The following is a 16,339-nucleotide window of genomic DNA, read 5'->3' as shown; positions in this document are numbered from 1 at the left end:
GGGCAGGAGAAAAAAACATGGATTGCTCTCTCTCTGTTTACTGATACCACACCTGCAAAGTCCTTGTAGGGGATTTACTGTTCTTGGACCAGTTTGATACAATGGACTTAGGGGCATACTTCCTCTGCACTTTTAGAAAGTGAGTACAGTTATATACTGATGGTAATGAGAGGCCCTACTCTGGAACACCCAGGATCGTTTGAACCAATCTTGGACTGCTGCAATGTTCTTATGAGACCATCAGAAATTGTCTCCCAGAAAGCCTCCACTCAATGGCTCTCTCCAGGTCACAGGTTAGGGCGCTGGGACAAAGCCAGGCCACAGCAGAGTTCACTTGTCGTTGCTGTTGTTAGGTGTCGTTGAGTGGAACTGCCCCATAGGATTTTCTAGGCTGTAATCTTTACAAAAACAGATCCCCAGGTGGAGCCACTGGGTGGATTCAAACTGCCAACCTGTCGGTTAGCAGCCAAGCGCTTCACCGTTAAAGACCCTTTAATCACAACTACCACAGAAAGCAAGCCCTGCCCCATGTCCGCTCGCAAGAACCAATATAGACCATCAAGAGTAGCAGCCAGTTTCTCAAGATGCTGAAAGTAAAATAGTTCCTCAGATTATAATTAATCCTGACACAATCACAACTTTAACTTCAGAAGTGAAAAAGGTCACCCTAATTTTTTTAAAGAACACACTTACTTGTCAATACTGGATTTTGTGTCAGCAATCTTGTTGAGGCTGGATATCTTGAATCCATACGCGTTGCCTCTTTGGCCTTTATTCATATAATTCCCAAATGCCAAAACCACTTCTAGCAACTGCCTCAGGGCACTGCTCCTAAACACCTCTTCTGAGCCAGAACGAATTGCTTCAAAACAAAACAAAATACACAAAAATACAACAATCACAACCAAGACTTTTCAGTGATATCCATCCTAAACTCCCACACCTAAGAACAGATATCGAAGAGGTAAGATTGGGCCATCAGACTACCGAGGAACACTTTCGAAACACCTAAACTAGAGGTAAAGAACAAGGGGGCAGGTAGGGCCAGCTAAAGTTGTTAGAGTTAACGATAGACGGCTGCAAAATTCTACCATTATTCAGTCCTCTTCCTGGCAGATTCGTCAGTCTTAAGCATTTAGTAACACATACAACAATGATTGCATTTCTCACATTCTGTTGCAAACACTTACTTGCCTGGCTTGAGTCAGATCAACAGGATTACTGATCAAGTCCACTGACAGAAAAAATGGCCAAATTTGTTACAAGAGACAGCTTGCAAGTGTCATACAGTGATCAGGGCCCCAAGGGTTCCCAGGTTCCAACCCATGCTTTGTGGCTGTGTTCTTCAGTTGCTTTGTCCACATTTCAAACATTTAAAAATTTAAAAGCCTCAAAACCAAACCATATTAACAGCCTGAATCTTCCCTTAGAAAAATCTAGTAAGACCCCATGGCAATAAAGCTAATTACAGGTTTAATGTTAGTATAGGTCAAACTAATTCCTCACCAACTGCCAATACAGTAAAAAGTGTAACATTGAGGAGGAGCCCAGAAGGTGTGTTATAAGCTCCAGAGCTCAGGCCAGACCAGAATGCTAAGGGCTGATCTTAAGTAGTTTTCCATCAGAATTTCAAAAGCTCTCAAGTAAAAAAATCACCAAAAGGATCATGTTTACTATATGCACTCAGATTGCACCTGCAAGGTGGCACTTAAAACCAACATCATTTCCAACCTAGGCAGCTTGACTTTACCTTCCACTTTAGGTTTAACTTCTGCAACGCGTTCTGCAAACTTCTTTTTGAAGTACAGTGATTGCAACCTTTGCTGATAATGATTGATTCTGTAAGAGCAAGCACAGATACTTATTGTTCATTTAATATAGACGTAGCGATACGGAGGTAGAGACACCTCTGTCAGCTCCTCCCCAGGCCCCCCCCCCCCACAGCTCTCATCCCACAGGTGCTCAGAGTACTCAGCCAACTTTGCCTGGAGAGCCATTTCCGTCTGACCGCCAGGGGAATTCAGACGAGCCCTTAGCTCCCAACCAAATAAGGTAACTAATGAAAGAAAGTGAGAGCTGGCTGCTGTTAGCTGAAGTCCGCTTTCCTCCCTCAGAGTCCCAGCACCTCTTTTGAACACAGATGAGATCAAAGGAATGAAAATATAGAGATTCTTCATTCTGCTTCTAATAAAGGACACTTTCCTACACTTCCCCCCTGCTTCTTAACACGGCAAAGTTTTGCCTTGGCTAAACTGTAAAGTCAAACTTGTCTCTAGCATCCAGAGTCTCCTCATCAGCATCATTCTCAAATCTTCCCCTTTCTTTATAGTTATCTTCCTATTTCCTCTCCTAAGGGTGCCCACACTCTGCCTTTCAAGACAGCAACTAGCAACTAGAGATAACTGGGACCCACACTGTCCTCTGATGACCACCAAGACAAGCTGCTCCATGTTGCGGAGAGGGTCTGGTGGGCCTTCTCATTCAAGCCTTCCGAAACCAGTGTCTAACCTGTCCTATGGTGGAGGTTTCAGTCCAGTAGGTCTAGGGGTCAGCCATTCTTGAAGACCTAATACCACCATCAGACAGATCTGGTATAAGAGCCCAGATTCTCCTCTCATTAGGTGACCCTGAGCTGGTACCTTAATTGCTCTGAGTTTCATTTTCCTTGTCTATAGAATGAAAAGAATACTTTCCTACCTAACAATCTACCTGGCAACATGGCTAAGAGGATTAAATGGGACGATATATGCAAAGATCTAGACATTTAATAAGTGGCAACTGCAGCAAGTGGCCATCTATTTGTGTACGCATAGGGTTGCTTGGTGCACATTTCAAAATTTCAAAAACATCCTTTGTCCTACAGTAGTATATACAATTGCAATAAAAAAATAAGTCTGGACATGGAAAAAATGAAGGGAGAGTCATGTTCACCTAAGCTTCATTTGTAGGTCTTTGGCACTCAGGAGAAGAATTTTGCTCTGAGGTTAACTGAGAGTTTCAGGACCATTGGTCCTTCTCTAATGCAGAATCAATTTGGTAGGTCTAGAATGGCAAACAGACTCAACTCTCATGCCAAATCCAATTATTAAGCAGTGGCTGCCTGCAGAGCTTTCTGGAGAAAGGCTCAGAAGCTTGCCAAGGCTCCAGGAGGCAGAGTGCCATGATCAGTTAGTGATGTCTGCCAGTGTCATGATTTGACACCCTGCCTGCAGCTGTTCAGTGATGTGGGCTCTGAAGTTGACATCGCTTGAGTCCATCTTTTTTTTTTTTTTCTGTTTTACAACAATCTTGAGATGCCGAGGTACTAGGAGATGTGAGAAATCCCAAGAAGTCAAAGTGGTGAGGAGAATAACGCTGACGGGAACCAGAGAAAAGTTATGTGTTGATGAGGCCAAATCACATGAGCCTAAGAAGTTCAGAGATGGAGATAATTGTGAAGAAACCATGACTGGCTCACCCATGGGCAAAGACTCATATAAACAAAACAATCAAATTCCACACAGCTCAGACTTGAAAAGAATTTAGAATCTTGTTGTTGGTTGGTGTTGAGTCAATTCCAACTCATGACAACCCCATGTGTGCAAAGTAGAACTGCACTCTGTAGGGTTTTCAAGGCTGTCACCTTTCAGAAGCAGATCTTCAGGCCTTACTTCCAAGGCGCCTCTGGGTGGGTTAGAACTGCTTTTTGATTAATAATCCAGTGCTTAACCATTTGCATCACCTACGGACTCCTTTGGAAACCTGGTAGTGTAGTGGTTAAGTGCTAACCAAAAGGTCGGCAGTTTGAATCCACAGGTGCTCCTTGGAAACTCTATGGGGCAGTTCTACTCTTTCCTGTAGGGTCACTATCAGTTGGAATTGACTCAACAGCAATGGATTTGGTTTTGGTTTCAGGGACTCCTTTTTGAATCTTAAAAGTCTGCAAGTTAAGCCAGGTTAATTGGCCTAAACATTCCCTTAAATTGAAAGTTAATTTCCTTAGACAGGTTAAGTGGCATTTTTAAACTCACCGGCTCATCTCAAAAAGGAATCTATCAGCCTTGGCCATCCGATCCAGTTCATGTTTATGTTCCTCTAAGAGGTCAATGTCACTTTTTTCAGGAACAAATTTCAAGAGCTAAAAAGTACACACAAATATTAAAACTGAGGTTTTTAATTTAAATTCCTGCAGTAATTTTTCACCCTTTCAGTTAATTTGTCCAAGATGAAATTTTAACTTTTGTTTAATTTATAAGCTCAGCTCACAGGTGATTGTTAAGATGTGATAGAAATGATTAAAGGTTTTCATTTTTACCTGAAAATAGCTAAAACGATGTAAGGTTCATTCCTGACCCCTTTCTATGGGACACTGCCTCTCAAATCAGAATTATGCAAGTTCATTACCAGGACACACTTTGCCTAGACCATTAGGCCTTAGAGATAATTTAGTTCAACCCTCTCATTCTAGAAGATGAAACTGAGGTCCAGAGATATTAAGCAGCTTGCTCAGGATTACAAAGCAAGTTCACGTAATCATCAGAAATAGAACCTAGGTCTCTAGACTCCCAGCTCTGCTTTTTTCTATTACATCATGCTGGAATGAGTAATTCTATGTGTATTTTCTATTCGATTTGTGTATTTGTCCATCTTATCTGTTTCCATCCCCACCCCCACCCCACCCCCGTTGTTCCATAGAGTAGGATGACAGGGATTTGAAGTTTTTTTTTAGAAACCAAAAAAAAAAAAGGCTTTATTGAGAAGCAGTAGACAGACTGAAATGACTGCATGCCAATTTCGACATATCATCCAAGAGTTTGCTTCCATTTAAATGTACCTTGTTCTTTTCCTCAGACCTCTAACCTCAGACTGGGGCTGAGTAGATACATAGCTTCCAGTCTCCCTCAAATCATTGCTAGGGCCCCAGGCAAGATGCTGCACCTTTTAGCCAACAAACAGCTCACTGCTAGCAGTACCTCTTAACTCTGGGGGCTTTTCACTGGTATCCATGTTCGAGCTGCTTCTAAACCAGAAAATCATTTTAATCAGGGAAGTATCCAAAACACGAAAAGATATTCTAGTTAAAGGGCATGTGAAGAAAAGCTCAGGGAATATTGTCGGCACTTGCTGTATCTCAGACAGTTCCTTATGGAACAAGTTTTCATCCTCTCTCCGGGTTAGCCCCAGTGGGTTCACCATTACTGGCTCTGAGGTTAGAACAAGGAGTAAGACAGGATGTTTGCTTTCCTCATTGGTAGAGTTTGAAGTTTATGATTCCATATTTTATTGTGCATGAAATGTAGAAGAAATGGCAATAATATTTAAAGTTGAAAAAGTACTTCTGCATATGTATGATTTCCTTTGAAGGTATAAACCTGCGCATGTGTATGCACATGCCTGTGCCTCATGCTATTTTCCAAATCAGATACCCTTGGGTTTTTTTTTTTTTTAAATTTAAACACGGTGACCCCCTGAACTCTGAGGTTCTCCCCATAACATGATGCTAGCAATGGGTAGTCCATTTTGTAGGTTTGCAAATGTTTCCTGGATTTAACTGAGGGAACATAGAAGATCTAAGGCAGTTAATCTGGGTGCCACCAGCAGAGAAAGAGAAGTGGAATTACAGGGAAGGAGGTGAGTGGTAAGAAGCTGGAAATATGTTCCAAGGAGAGTGCATTATTGTGAACCAGGGCCTGGACTGCACAGCACAGCACAGCATTTAGGCAGGTGAAAGAATGGCTATAACAGAGACTGGGGAGGGGGGCCAGGTGAGGTCAGGGGGTAGCAAGAAATGAGGCAGGAAAAGCAGACAAGGGCCTTATAAGAAGTTTAGACTTTATTTGGCGGGGGGGGGGGGGGTTGGCACTGGGATGTAACAGGAAACCCTGTGGTGTAGTGGTTAACAGCTACGGCTGCTAACCAAAAAAGGTCGGCAGTTCGAATCCACCAGGCGCTCCTTGGAAACCCTGTGAGACACTTCTACTTTGTCCTACAGGGTCGCTATGAGTCGGAATCAACTCAATGGCAATGGGTTTGTTTTTTTTTTTGTTTGTTTGGGATATAACAGGAGCCCTGGTGACACAGTGATTAAGAGCTCGTCTGCTAACCAAAAGGTCGATAGTTTGAATCCACCAGCTGCTCTTTGGAAACCCTATGGGGTGGTTCTACTCTGTCCTGTAAGGTTGCTATGAGTTGGAATCGACTCAATAGCAATGGATTTGGTTTGGTTTTTGGGATATAACAAAGATTTTAAGTAGGGGAATGAGTTTGCATTTTAAAAAAATTATCATACTTAAAAAATGGAGAAAGAACTAGAAAGGATCGAAAATGTTAAGGGGTGTGATTAGGCAATTACTGCAATAATCCAGATGAGAAATAACAGTGGCCTGGACTGGCTGGGGGCAGTGGAGAGATTCTAGAGCCATTTAAAACCAGTTGCTGTTGGGTTGACTTCGACTCATGGTGATCCCCTGTGTGTCAAAGTAGAACTGTTCTCCACAGGGTTCACAAGTAGGTCATCAGGCTTTTCTTCTGAGGCTCCTCTGGGTGGACTTGAACTTTCAAATCTTTTGATTATCAGCGGAGTATGTTAATTGTTTGCATCACCTGGCCTGACTTGGTGCATTGATTGTGGTGGGCAAGGAAGAAGGAGTCAAGGACGAGGTCTGGGCTTCTGGCTTAGGCAACAAAGTACCCAGAACGTAATACGGAACTGAGGAAGGAATGATTGGAGGTGTGGTGAAGTGGGGAGAAAGGGAGTGTATTGTTTAAAATACTAGCAAGAGAACCAAGTAGTGATTTCTAGTAAAGGTAGCTGGATAAATGGGTCTGAAATCCTAAAGAGATCTGTATGGAAGACTATGCCATTAGTGTTGGCTGTGAAAGGCAGGTTACTGAATGCATGGATGTAAGATAATCCGGGGAATTGTCAAAAGAGGAACAGCAGGGCCAGCAGAGAACCCAGCATTTAAGAAGGGAAACAAGGAGAAGAGAAACCTTAAAAAGAAGCAACGAAGGGGTACCAGAGAGGCCTGTATGGAATCACAGGGCCAAGGGAAGACAGCGTTTCATCATGGGAAGTAGTCAACAGTGTCAACCACCACCAAAAAATCAAGGAAGATAAGGATGGCAAAGTGTCTGCTGGCTTTGGCAACAAGGAGTCGTGAGTGTCCTTAGTGAAAGCAACTTTTGGGAGGTGATGAAGACAGACTGTTGTGGGGTGAAGAACAGTGAGCAGGAGGTGAGTGTGGACAAGCTTTCAAGAACTTTGCCTGTGTCACTAAAGAGAGAGAAGTAGCTAGATGGAGATACTGAGTCTGAGGTGTGTGTGTGTGTGTGTGTGCGCGCGCGCGCACAGGCACACATACGCACACTTTAAAGGCTCATACGTGAACAAGTTAAGTATTGAAAGAGAGAAACTGCACAAGAAGGAGAGGCTGAAGATCCAAAGGAGAGGGGACACTCATTTGGCTGGGTCCCTGAGAGATATAAGGCATGGGGCCAGAGCAGAGGCAGGGGACAGTCTCTCTTTCCTAAAGGGATGGAAGGGTGGAGGAAAACAGAAGTGGATGCTAGAGATTTCATAGGTCTGGTGGCAGGAAACCGTGGGAGTTCCAGCCTGACAGAATCTAGGCATTTATGTTCCTGTGTTCAAATGGTGACAGAGGACAGGACATACATGTTTCTGCTCCTCCTCAATGAGGGGAGGGATGATAGTAGGGCAAGGAAAATGGAAGAGTAAGAGAGAAGGTGGGAAAAAGGGCTTTTTTCTTTGTTTAGTTTAAATTTTTACCTATTGGGCAAGAAAATCCATTCTGGTCACAGGGATTCTTTCACAGATTTGCAAACTTCCCCCAGCACCCCCTCCTATCTCCACCTTAACTAGCTGTGCTGAGCCCATGGGTAACAGAATACTACAATCAGATAGTTTTAAGAGACAAATGAAGACTTACGCAAACACTGGGGAATAAGGAGAAAGGTACACATTCAAAACCAGAGTAGTGTGTTGATCTCATCTGAGGAGAACAACAACAAAAACAAACAAACAAACTAAACTCGTTGCCATTGGGTCAATTCTGACTCATGGCAAGCCCATGTCCAACAGAGTAGAACTGGTCCATAGAATTTTCAATGGCTGTAATCTTATAGAAGTAGATCACCAGGCCTTTCTTCTGTGGTGCCACTGGGTGGATTTGAACTGCCAAGCTTTCGGTTAGTAGCCGAGGGGCAAACCCTTTGTGCCACCCAGGGACCTTGTGGGGGACAACAACAGCAGCTAAAAAGAGTAGGAAAGAAGGGAATGAATATGGCCCAAAAGCAAACCACTAATAGGAGTAAGGATGATGCTAGCTTCGATGTTTGTCTGGAAAGAGTGTTGTATAAAGGAAACAGGACCAGAGGAAGAACAGTAAAATGAGGAGGGAAAGAAAGAGTGTGGGAGATAATCAAAGAGCAAAACAGAATTATCAGGAAAGACCTGGTCAAAAATATCCTTCTTGGCAAGAGTTAGCTTCAGTAGACCGTTTTCTTATGTGTATTTATTTGAAGTAGATTCTATTTGCACTAGAAGCCCTTTTGGCAGGATTTTGAAATCCATTCCCACAAGGAGGAATTTTGCTGGATGCAGTTTCACAGTAAACAGATCACATGTAATTTAAACATAGGACCTCGTCCATAGGGGCTGAAGGCCTAAGGACTATAAAGCAGCTTCATGCTTAGTTCTTCACTCTGGGCAAGCATCATCTACTCCAGCAACTAGGATGTGGGTCACCTGTGAGCCAGAGAGTGGCGAAGGGCAGCAAGGTGCCACAATTTCAGGGTAGACACCTGTTTTGACTGGTATACAGTGAAGGAAGGGAGCATGTGTGAAGGAACTGTGAAACACTCTAAAAAATGTTTAGGTTTGTTTAAGAATTACTTTTAAAGTACTCACATACACGGCATCTGAATTTGAAACATAGCATTAACTATTTTGAAAATTAAGTCAAACTTTTAAAGGACAACATGAAAACATTTCCCACTGCTGAGTGTCAGGGTTTTCACCCAGGACGATCCCAGCTGCAGAGGTTTCAGGGAGGAGCAGATCCATTTGAGGTGTAGTGACTGTGCACACAACACATCACTCCTTCCTGCTTTGTGTGTGAGGCCCTTTAGGAGAGTGAGAACCATGGAAAATACACAGGCTGACGAGTAGCACTCCACCCACAGAAGCCTCTCCACCAAGATCACTGTCAGCAGTGCAAAATATCCCTTTACACTGCTCTTGGGAGCTGAGCATACCCACGTTCACCAATCAGGACAAGGAGCTGAAGCACACCTACAGACGAGACCCTGAGTTCAGCCAGAACTGTGATCACTTATGGCCATTGTTAGTCCCAAGTGGACCTGAGTCTCACCAACACAGACCTCTTGATAAGAACCGCTCAGAATATGATTCAGTCCCCAGGACAACGGGACAGAAAGGGCAGTATTAGAACATTCAGAGAGGCCCACCACAAAGTACATAAGGATTTAGATCCAGACCAAGAGGTGGGGAAGCAGCAACAGTCATAATCCCCAGAATATCTGCAACTTCAGCAACATTGTAATTTAGGGGACAGCAGAACAAAGCTGCTGAACCACACATGACACAGCCAGAGTGGCTAACGAGAGCATATTGTAGAAGTACTGCCAGAAGAGAGACCAGGCCACCACATTAAACTTGATGCCTTGCCACGGATAATAGCAAGTATGTCCACATACCACAAACAAGGCTGTGTACTGACTGTGGGTGAAACTGCCTACTTGGTAGCCCTGGCATTTGAATGTATTGGCATTTACGACACAAGAGGGTGCCATACAAATTACAGACACAAGGCTTAGCCCCAAGAAATTTACAACCTGCCTTCCCTTATCTCACATACCAGGATTTAGATGTACAGGACAGCGTGGCGGGTGGGGGAGTGGTGGAGGGGTGGTTAACAGGGGCTTTGTGGTTGTGGGAATGGTGAGCCAAGACACCATTCTTGGTGTATTAAGAATGTAGTAACGAATCAACTGATGTAGTATAGTCTGTGATCTCATAGTGCTAGTGAAATTCTAGATATTCCTGGGAAATGTAGTTTCCTACTAAAGCTTGTAGAGTTATACGGTCTACTGAAGCAAATGCAAAAGGTCATTTAAAAGACAGGAACGAAAGAAAAGACCAAAATGGATGTCAGAAGAGACTCTGAAACTTGCTCTTAAATGTAGAGTAGCTAAAGCAAATGGAAGAAATGAGGAAGTAAAAGAGCTGAACAGAAGATTTCAAAGGGCAGTTCAAGAAGAGAAAGAATGATAATGAAATGTGCAAAGACCTGGAGTTAGAAAACCAAAAGGGAAGAACACGCTCAGATTTTTCTCAAGCTGAAAGAATTGAAGAAAAAATTAAAGCCTCGGGTTACAATTCTGAAGGATTCTATAGGCAAAATATCGAATGATGCAGGAAGCATCAAAAAGATAGAAGGAATACACAGAGTCACTGTACCAAAAAGAATTGGTTGATTTTTAACCATTTCAGGAGGCAGCATATGATCAAGAACCAATGGTATGAAGGAAGAAGTCCAAGCTGCACTGAAGGCATTGGCAAAAAACAAGGCACCAGGAATTGACGTAATACCAATTGAGATATTTCAGCAAATGGATGCAATGCTGAAAACACTCACTCGTCTATGCCAAGAAATTTGGAAGACACCTACCTGTCCAACTGACTGGAAGAGATCCATATTTATGCCCATTCCAAAGAAAGGTGATCCAACAGAATGTGGAAATTATCGAACACTGCTCAATATGGTTTCCAAGGAGCAGCTGGTGGATTTGAATTGCCGACCTTTTGGTTAGTAGCCGTAGCTTGATGTAGCTTTTAACCACTATGCCCCCTGGGTTCCCATTAATATCATACACAAGTAAAATTTTGCCGAAGATAATTTAAAACTGGTTGCAGCAGTGCATTAACACGGAACTGTCAAAATTTAAGCTGAGTACAGAAGAGGATGTGGAATGAGGGATATCATTGCTGATTCAGATGGATCTTGGCTAAAAGCAGAAATACTAGTCCCTGGAGAAGGATATAATGTTTACCTGTGTTCTACTGACTGCTGTCTAGATTGAATTGTGTCCCCCAAAAATGTGTGTCAACTTGGCTAGTCTATGATTCCCAGCATTGTGTGACTGTCCACCATTTTGTCATCTGATTTGATTTTCCTGTGTGTTGTAAATCCTACCTCTGTGATGTTAATGAGGTAGGATTAGTGGCAGTTATGTTACAGAGGCAGGACTCAATCTACAAGATTAGGTTATGTTTTAAGCCAATCTCTTTTGAGATGTAAAAGAGAGAAGTGAGCAGAGAGATGGGGGACCTCATACCACCAAGGAACAAGAGCCAGGAGAATAGTGCATCCTTGTCCTTTGAAATTGGGATCCCTGCACTGAGAAGCTCCTCGACCTGGGTAGATTGAGGACAAAGACCTTCCCCAAGAGCCAGCAGAGAGAGATAGCCTTCCCCTGGAGCTGGAACCCTGAATTTGGACTTCTAGCCTCCTAGACTATGAAAGAATAAATTTCTGTTTGTTAAAGCCATCCACTTAGGGTATTTGTTACAGCAGCACTAGATGACTAAGACAACTACACAAAGGCATTTGATTGTGTGGATCGTAACAAATTATGGATAACATTTCAAAGAATGGGAATTTCAGAACACTTAATTGTGCTCATGTGGAATTTGTACAGATCAACAGGCAGTCATTCAAACAGAACAGAACACTGCTTGATTTAAAATCAGGAAATGTGTGCATCAGGCTAGTATCCTTTCACCATACTTATTCAATCTGTATTTGAGCAAGTAATCTGAAAAGCTGGACTATATGAAGAAGAACATGGCATCAGGATTGGAGTAAGACTCATTAACAACCTGAGATATACAGATGACACAACCTTGCTTGCTGAAAGTGAAGAGGACTTGGAGCACTTACTGATGAAGATCAAAGACTACAGCCTTCAGTATGGATTACACGTCAATAGAAAGAAAACAAAAACTTCACAACTGGACCAATAAGCAACATCACGATGAATGGAGAAAATACTGAAGTTGTCAAGGATTTCATTTTACTTGGATCCACAATCAACACCCATGGAAGCAGCAGTCAAGAAATCAAATGACACATTGCATTCAGCAAATCTGCTGCAAAAGACCTCTTTAAAGTGTTAAAAAGCAAAGACATCACCTTGAGGACTAAGGTGTGCCTGACTTAAGCCATGGTATTAGCAATTGCCTCATATGCATGTGAAAGCTGGAAAATGAATAATGAAGACTGAAGAAGAACTGATACCTCTGAATTACAGTGTTGGCGAAGAATATTGAACATACCATGGACTGCCAACGAATCTGTCCTGGAAGAAATACAGCCAGAATGCTCCTTAGAAGGGAGGATGGCAAGACTTTGTCTTACATACTTTGGACATGTTATCAGGAAGGACCAATCCCTGGAGAAGGACATCATGTTTGGAAAAATAGAGGGTCAGGGAAAAAGAGGAAGATCCTCAACAAGATGGACTGACACAGTGGCTACAACAACGGGCTTAAGCATTACAACAATTGTGAGGGTGGCGCAGGACGGGGCAATGTTTTGTTCTATTCTACACAGGGTCAATATGAGTTGGGGCTGACATGACGGCACCAACAGCAACAACAAACAACTGTGGCTTGAGAGACAGAATCTGGCAGTGTGGATGCCAAGGGTCCCAAGCATTTGATAGACTCAAGATGTTCTTTTTCATCGTGAGGAGCAAAAAGAGAATAAAGCCAGAAAGTCTCCTAATACAGCCACGGGGAACCATTGGTTTAACCCTCTCAGTTCAGAGATGAAGAAATCTTCCACCAGCAACAACCAGATCTTCTCCAATGCCCACTTCTTGTTGGAAGTCAGTTGTCATTTATGCTTTGGGACATGTCTGGTAGCTCACCTGTTCCAACATGTCCTTGGGCAGATCTTCTTGCTCGTCCATTGTTAGAATGGCCCGTTTGATTTCATCATTGGATAATTTTAACCTGGAGAAAGAATATTTTGTTTTAACAATATTGGATGGAGTATTAAAATTTAATACACGATAATTCATTTTGCTGCCCCAGCTGCTGGTTGTCAAGTAGTTTTTCTCAAAATCTCTCAGTGAAAATTTATTTCCTGACAATACTACACCTAAAAATAGTGTTTTCAAACTGCTTTAACATTCTTTTGGGGCTCTGTAATGCTCTGCGGACACAGGAGAACAAAACTGCTACGTTCTATCATTTAGTTTCCTTAAGCAAGGGATTGGAAGATTAGAAATAGGGAAAACACAATCATTTTCTTTTATATATAGCATCCAAGAATTGCAGGGGAGGGAGGAGGACTGAATTCTTAACTTGATTACACATCAGGAGTGTTGAAAATTTGCTGTCAGGTTGAAAAGGGATCTTTAGAAGGTTATACGTTACTGTTAAAAAGCTGAGCAACAGTTAATATACAAAATAAAACATATATGCACTTTATGTAGTCGAGCATTTTTCAATATATTATTTCACTTGAGCCTCAAAATAACTGTGATGCTCATGTTTTTAACGGATGAAGAAACCTAGGCTCAGAATGGCTAAGTGCTCTGTCCAAGTTCAAACATAGGACGGTCGCAGTACCTAACAAGACCCCACGACCGCTAACTGCCAACGCCTAGCTCTTCTTATGAATATTGCTTTCCTGGTTAAAATCTCAAAGGGAAGAATTTAATAAAAAACACAAATCTGTTTTCTGTTTCTCTATCTACCCTAAACTAAATGATTTGTTAATATAATTAGAGATCTATGCCTTGATAATATTAGGACAATGAAGTCTACAATATGAGTTGTGAAATTAAACATGCGTGTAAAAATGTGTATTTATTAGATGTCACCAACCGTCTTAACCAGGGCAAAAAAACTTAATCGAATTATTAGCTGTGACAATCTTTTCCTTTGTTTTATTTGTAAGCATTAGACACACACTTAAGATCTTACTTCCTTACAGTCTACCGTTAATGTGACATACTGCCGTCACTTGATCAGTTCTTACATTCTTTGCTTTTCAAGAAGAATCACATTTAGGATGGGAAACAGAGAAACACACAAACACACAGGTACAGAGCAAGACACACACATGTCATATGCAACACTTGAAAGCAGGGGTCTTAGCATCAGACAGTTGGGCCCCAGTCCTGGCTCTGACACTTACTGGTCAGTGTCACCCTTGGAAAACATTTTTATTAAGCTTCAGCTTCCTCATCTGAGGAAAAAAAAAAAGGAATTTTGGTGCGGATTAATTGAAGTAATGTGTGTAAAGTGTTTAGCATAAGATGCCTAGCCATAGAAAGGACTCAGTGAACCAGTGGTACAAATGGTTAACATGCTAGGCTGCTAACCAAAAAGTTGGTGCCCCGGAAGAAAGGCCTGGCAATCTACTTCTGAAAAATTAATTCACTGAGAACTCTGTGGAACACAGTTCTAGTCTTACATACATGGGGTCACCATGAGTCAGAACTGATGACAGCTGATTTTTTCTACAAGGTAGACTTTTTCTATAACAGACAAAAAGCAGCAGTACTTTCATAACCTTAATAATTAAGGTATAGTCATCTGATCCTTAAAGAGTGCTTCTAATATGGTTATTATGAACACGTCCAAAAGCACTCTCATATTCATTCTTGTACTGAGTTTCCTCTCTGTGTACAACACCTATTAGGCTTAGGGAGTAGTTAAAAAAAGAAATTGGAATACGTGATCCTTATTTTAAAGGTGGTTATAAACTTTGGGAGAATCAAATGACAAACTGAAACACTCCTGACACAAAGTGTTGTAAAGGGCACACTCATCCATGGTCTCACAGATAAATGAGAGGGCCAAACGAGTATGTATATGTGTATGTGTGTGTGAATAAGTGCTTGTGTCGGGGGGCAAAAAGCCACAGAAAGAGGAAGGAACCGCCAGGAAGGGCTGGACAAGCCACACCCCACTGTAGACACTTTTGGTTTGTCTTTTCCTCTAGATTTTGACATGACTTTGTTAAAACCATCCACCTTACTATTTAAACTGAATGTTGTTTCATATGCCAATAAGTAAGAAAGGGGAGGAATAAATTTGGGAATCCGGTTGCACTTATACCATTCTTTCCTATTTCATGTTCTTAAATCCAAAGATAGTATCTAGGCAAAATGCCAAATTGCAGATGTTAAAAAAATAAGACCCACTCTATCACCCAGTTGTTGGTACCATAGTAATTCCTGTGCTGTACACAGCAACCCTGGACATGGGCAGACTTCTCCAAGTTGTACGTAATCATTCCTGGGGCAATTCTTGCCTCACCAGAACATCACAATGGAAGACAATTTAGCTAAGTTGACACGAGTAAAGTGCAACAGGGGGAAAAGCTGTTATCAAGGTCTCAGCTGCATGTGCTTTGGGTTGCCCTAGATTCCAGGACACCAAAGGCTCTTGGGTGGTCCCTGAGAGCTGTAAATGATTGCGCATTTGGCTGCTAAATGAAAGGATGGAGATTCGAATCTACCCAGAGGCACCTCAGAAGAAAGGCCTGGTGATCTACTTAAAAAAAAAATCAGCCATTGAAAACCCAATGGAGCGCAATTCTACTCTGACACACATGGGGTTGCCATGATTCAGAATCGACTTAGTGGCAACTGGTTTTTTAAAGGCTCTTGAGCCAATTTAAATGCAAACACCATGGTGCAACCATGAAAGGCCAAGGAAGAGTAACGCCAGGGAAGGTTTGAACTGTCATTAATGAAAACCACATGGTTGCGGGCACATCTCGAGAAGTGCTCTGCTCATAAGAAAAATAAATAAATTAGTTCTGTGTCCTTTTCACACCGAGTTGAAGAAACCATTTTATGGTGCAGCAGCTCTGCTAAGCCCTTCTGGTTTGCATTTAAAAGAAAAGGAGTTGAAAATCAGAGTGAGAACAATAACTGAAGTATCAGATTTGCATTTCATTAGCTCCCCATATGGAAGACAGAACTTCTTGCTTTTGAAATTGTGTATATTTATGCTCCTCAATCCCCAGAGGCTGTCTGGACTAGACACTAGCTCTAATTCATAACAATTTTGGTTTCTCTTCATGTGGCCCAGAAAGAGACTTGAGACTTTAATGGATGGCACTTAAGAAAATCTACCTGTCAACGTGTCACCACGCACGTGGCCAGTTGAATCAGACGACTGTACCTTTCAGGAAAGGGGAGAAGGATATGCCACCCTCTGGGGGAGGGGAGAGTTGCTCTATAGGTTGCTGAGTTCTTAGTATCATCTGTCATCCACAGAATGAGTCTGTAA

The 16,339-nt window shown here is 42.2% G+C and overlaps 1 protein-coding gene and 1 non-coding gene across 2 annotated transcripts in view; both read right to left on the bottom strand.

The window, feature by feature from the left end:
• The window catches only part of DAAM1 (dishevelled associated activator of morphogenesis 1), a 180,232-nt gene that overhangs the window by 16,675 nt on the left and 147,218 nt on the right, over window positions 1–16,339 (bottom strand). The window contains exons 17-20 of the mRNA XM_004370910.2: window positions 12,955–13,039; window positions 4,011–4,117; window positions 1,751–1,839; window positions 694–862 (exon numbers count right to left, since the gene is read on the bottom strand). Coding sequence (XP_004370967.1) covers window positions 694–862; window positions 1,751–1,839; window positions 4,011–4,117; window positions 12,955–13,039 — 450 coding nt within the window. The remainder of the gene's footprint in view (window positions 1–693; window positions 863–1,750; window positions 1,840–4,010; window positions 4,118–12,954; window positions 13,040–16,339) is intronic.
• On the bottom strand, window positions 5,106–5,233 carry LOC111819519 (small nucleolar RNA SNORD22). The gene has a single exon (XR_002823126.1). It is a non-coding gene; the product is annotated as a small nucleolar RNA SNORD22 (small nucleolar RNA).

This window comes from Trichechus manatus, unplaced genomic scaffold, assembly GCF_000243295.1.
Source record: "Trichechus manatus latirostris isolate Lorelei unplaced genomic scaffold, TriManLat1.0 scaffold00010, whole genome shotgun sequence".
NCBI classification, from domain to species: Eukaryota; Metazoa; Chordata; class Mammalia; order Sirenia; family Trichechidae; genus Trichechus; species Trichechus manatus.
This window is presented reverse-complemented; position numbering and strand designations above follow the sequence as displayed.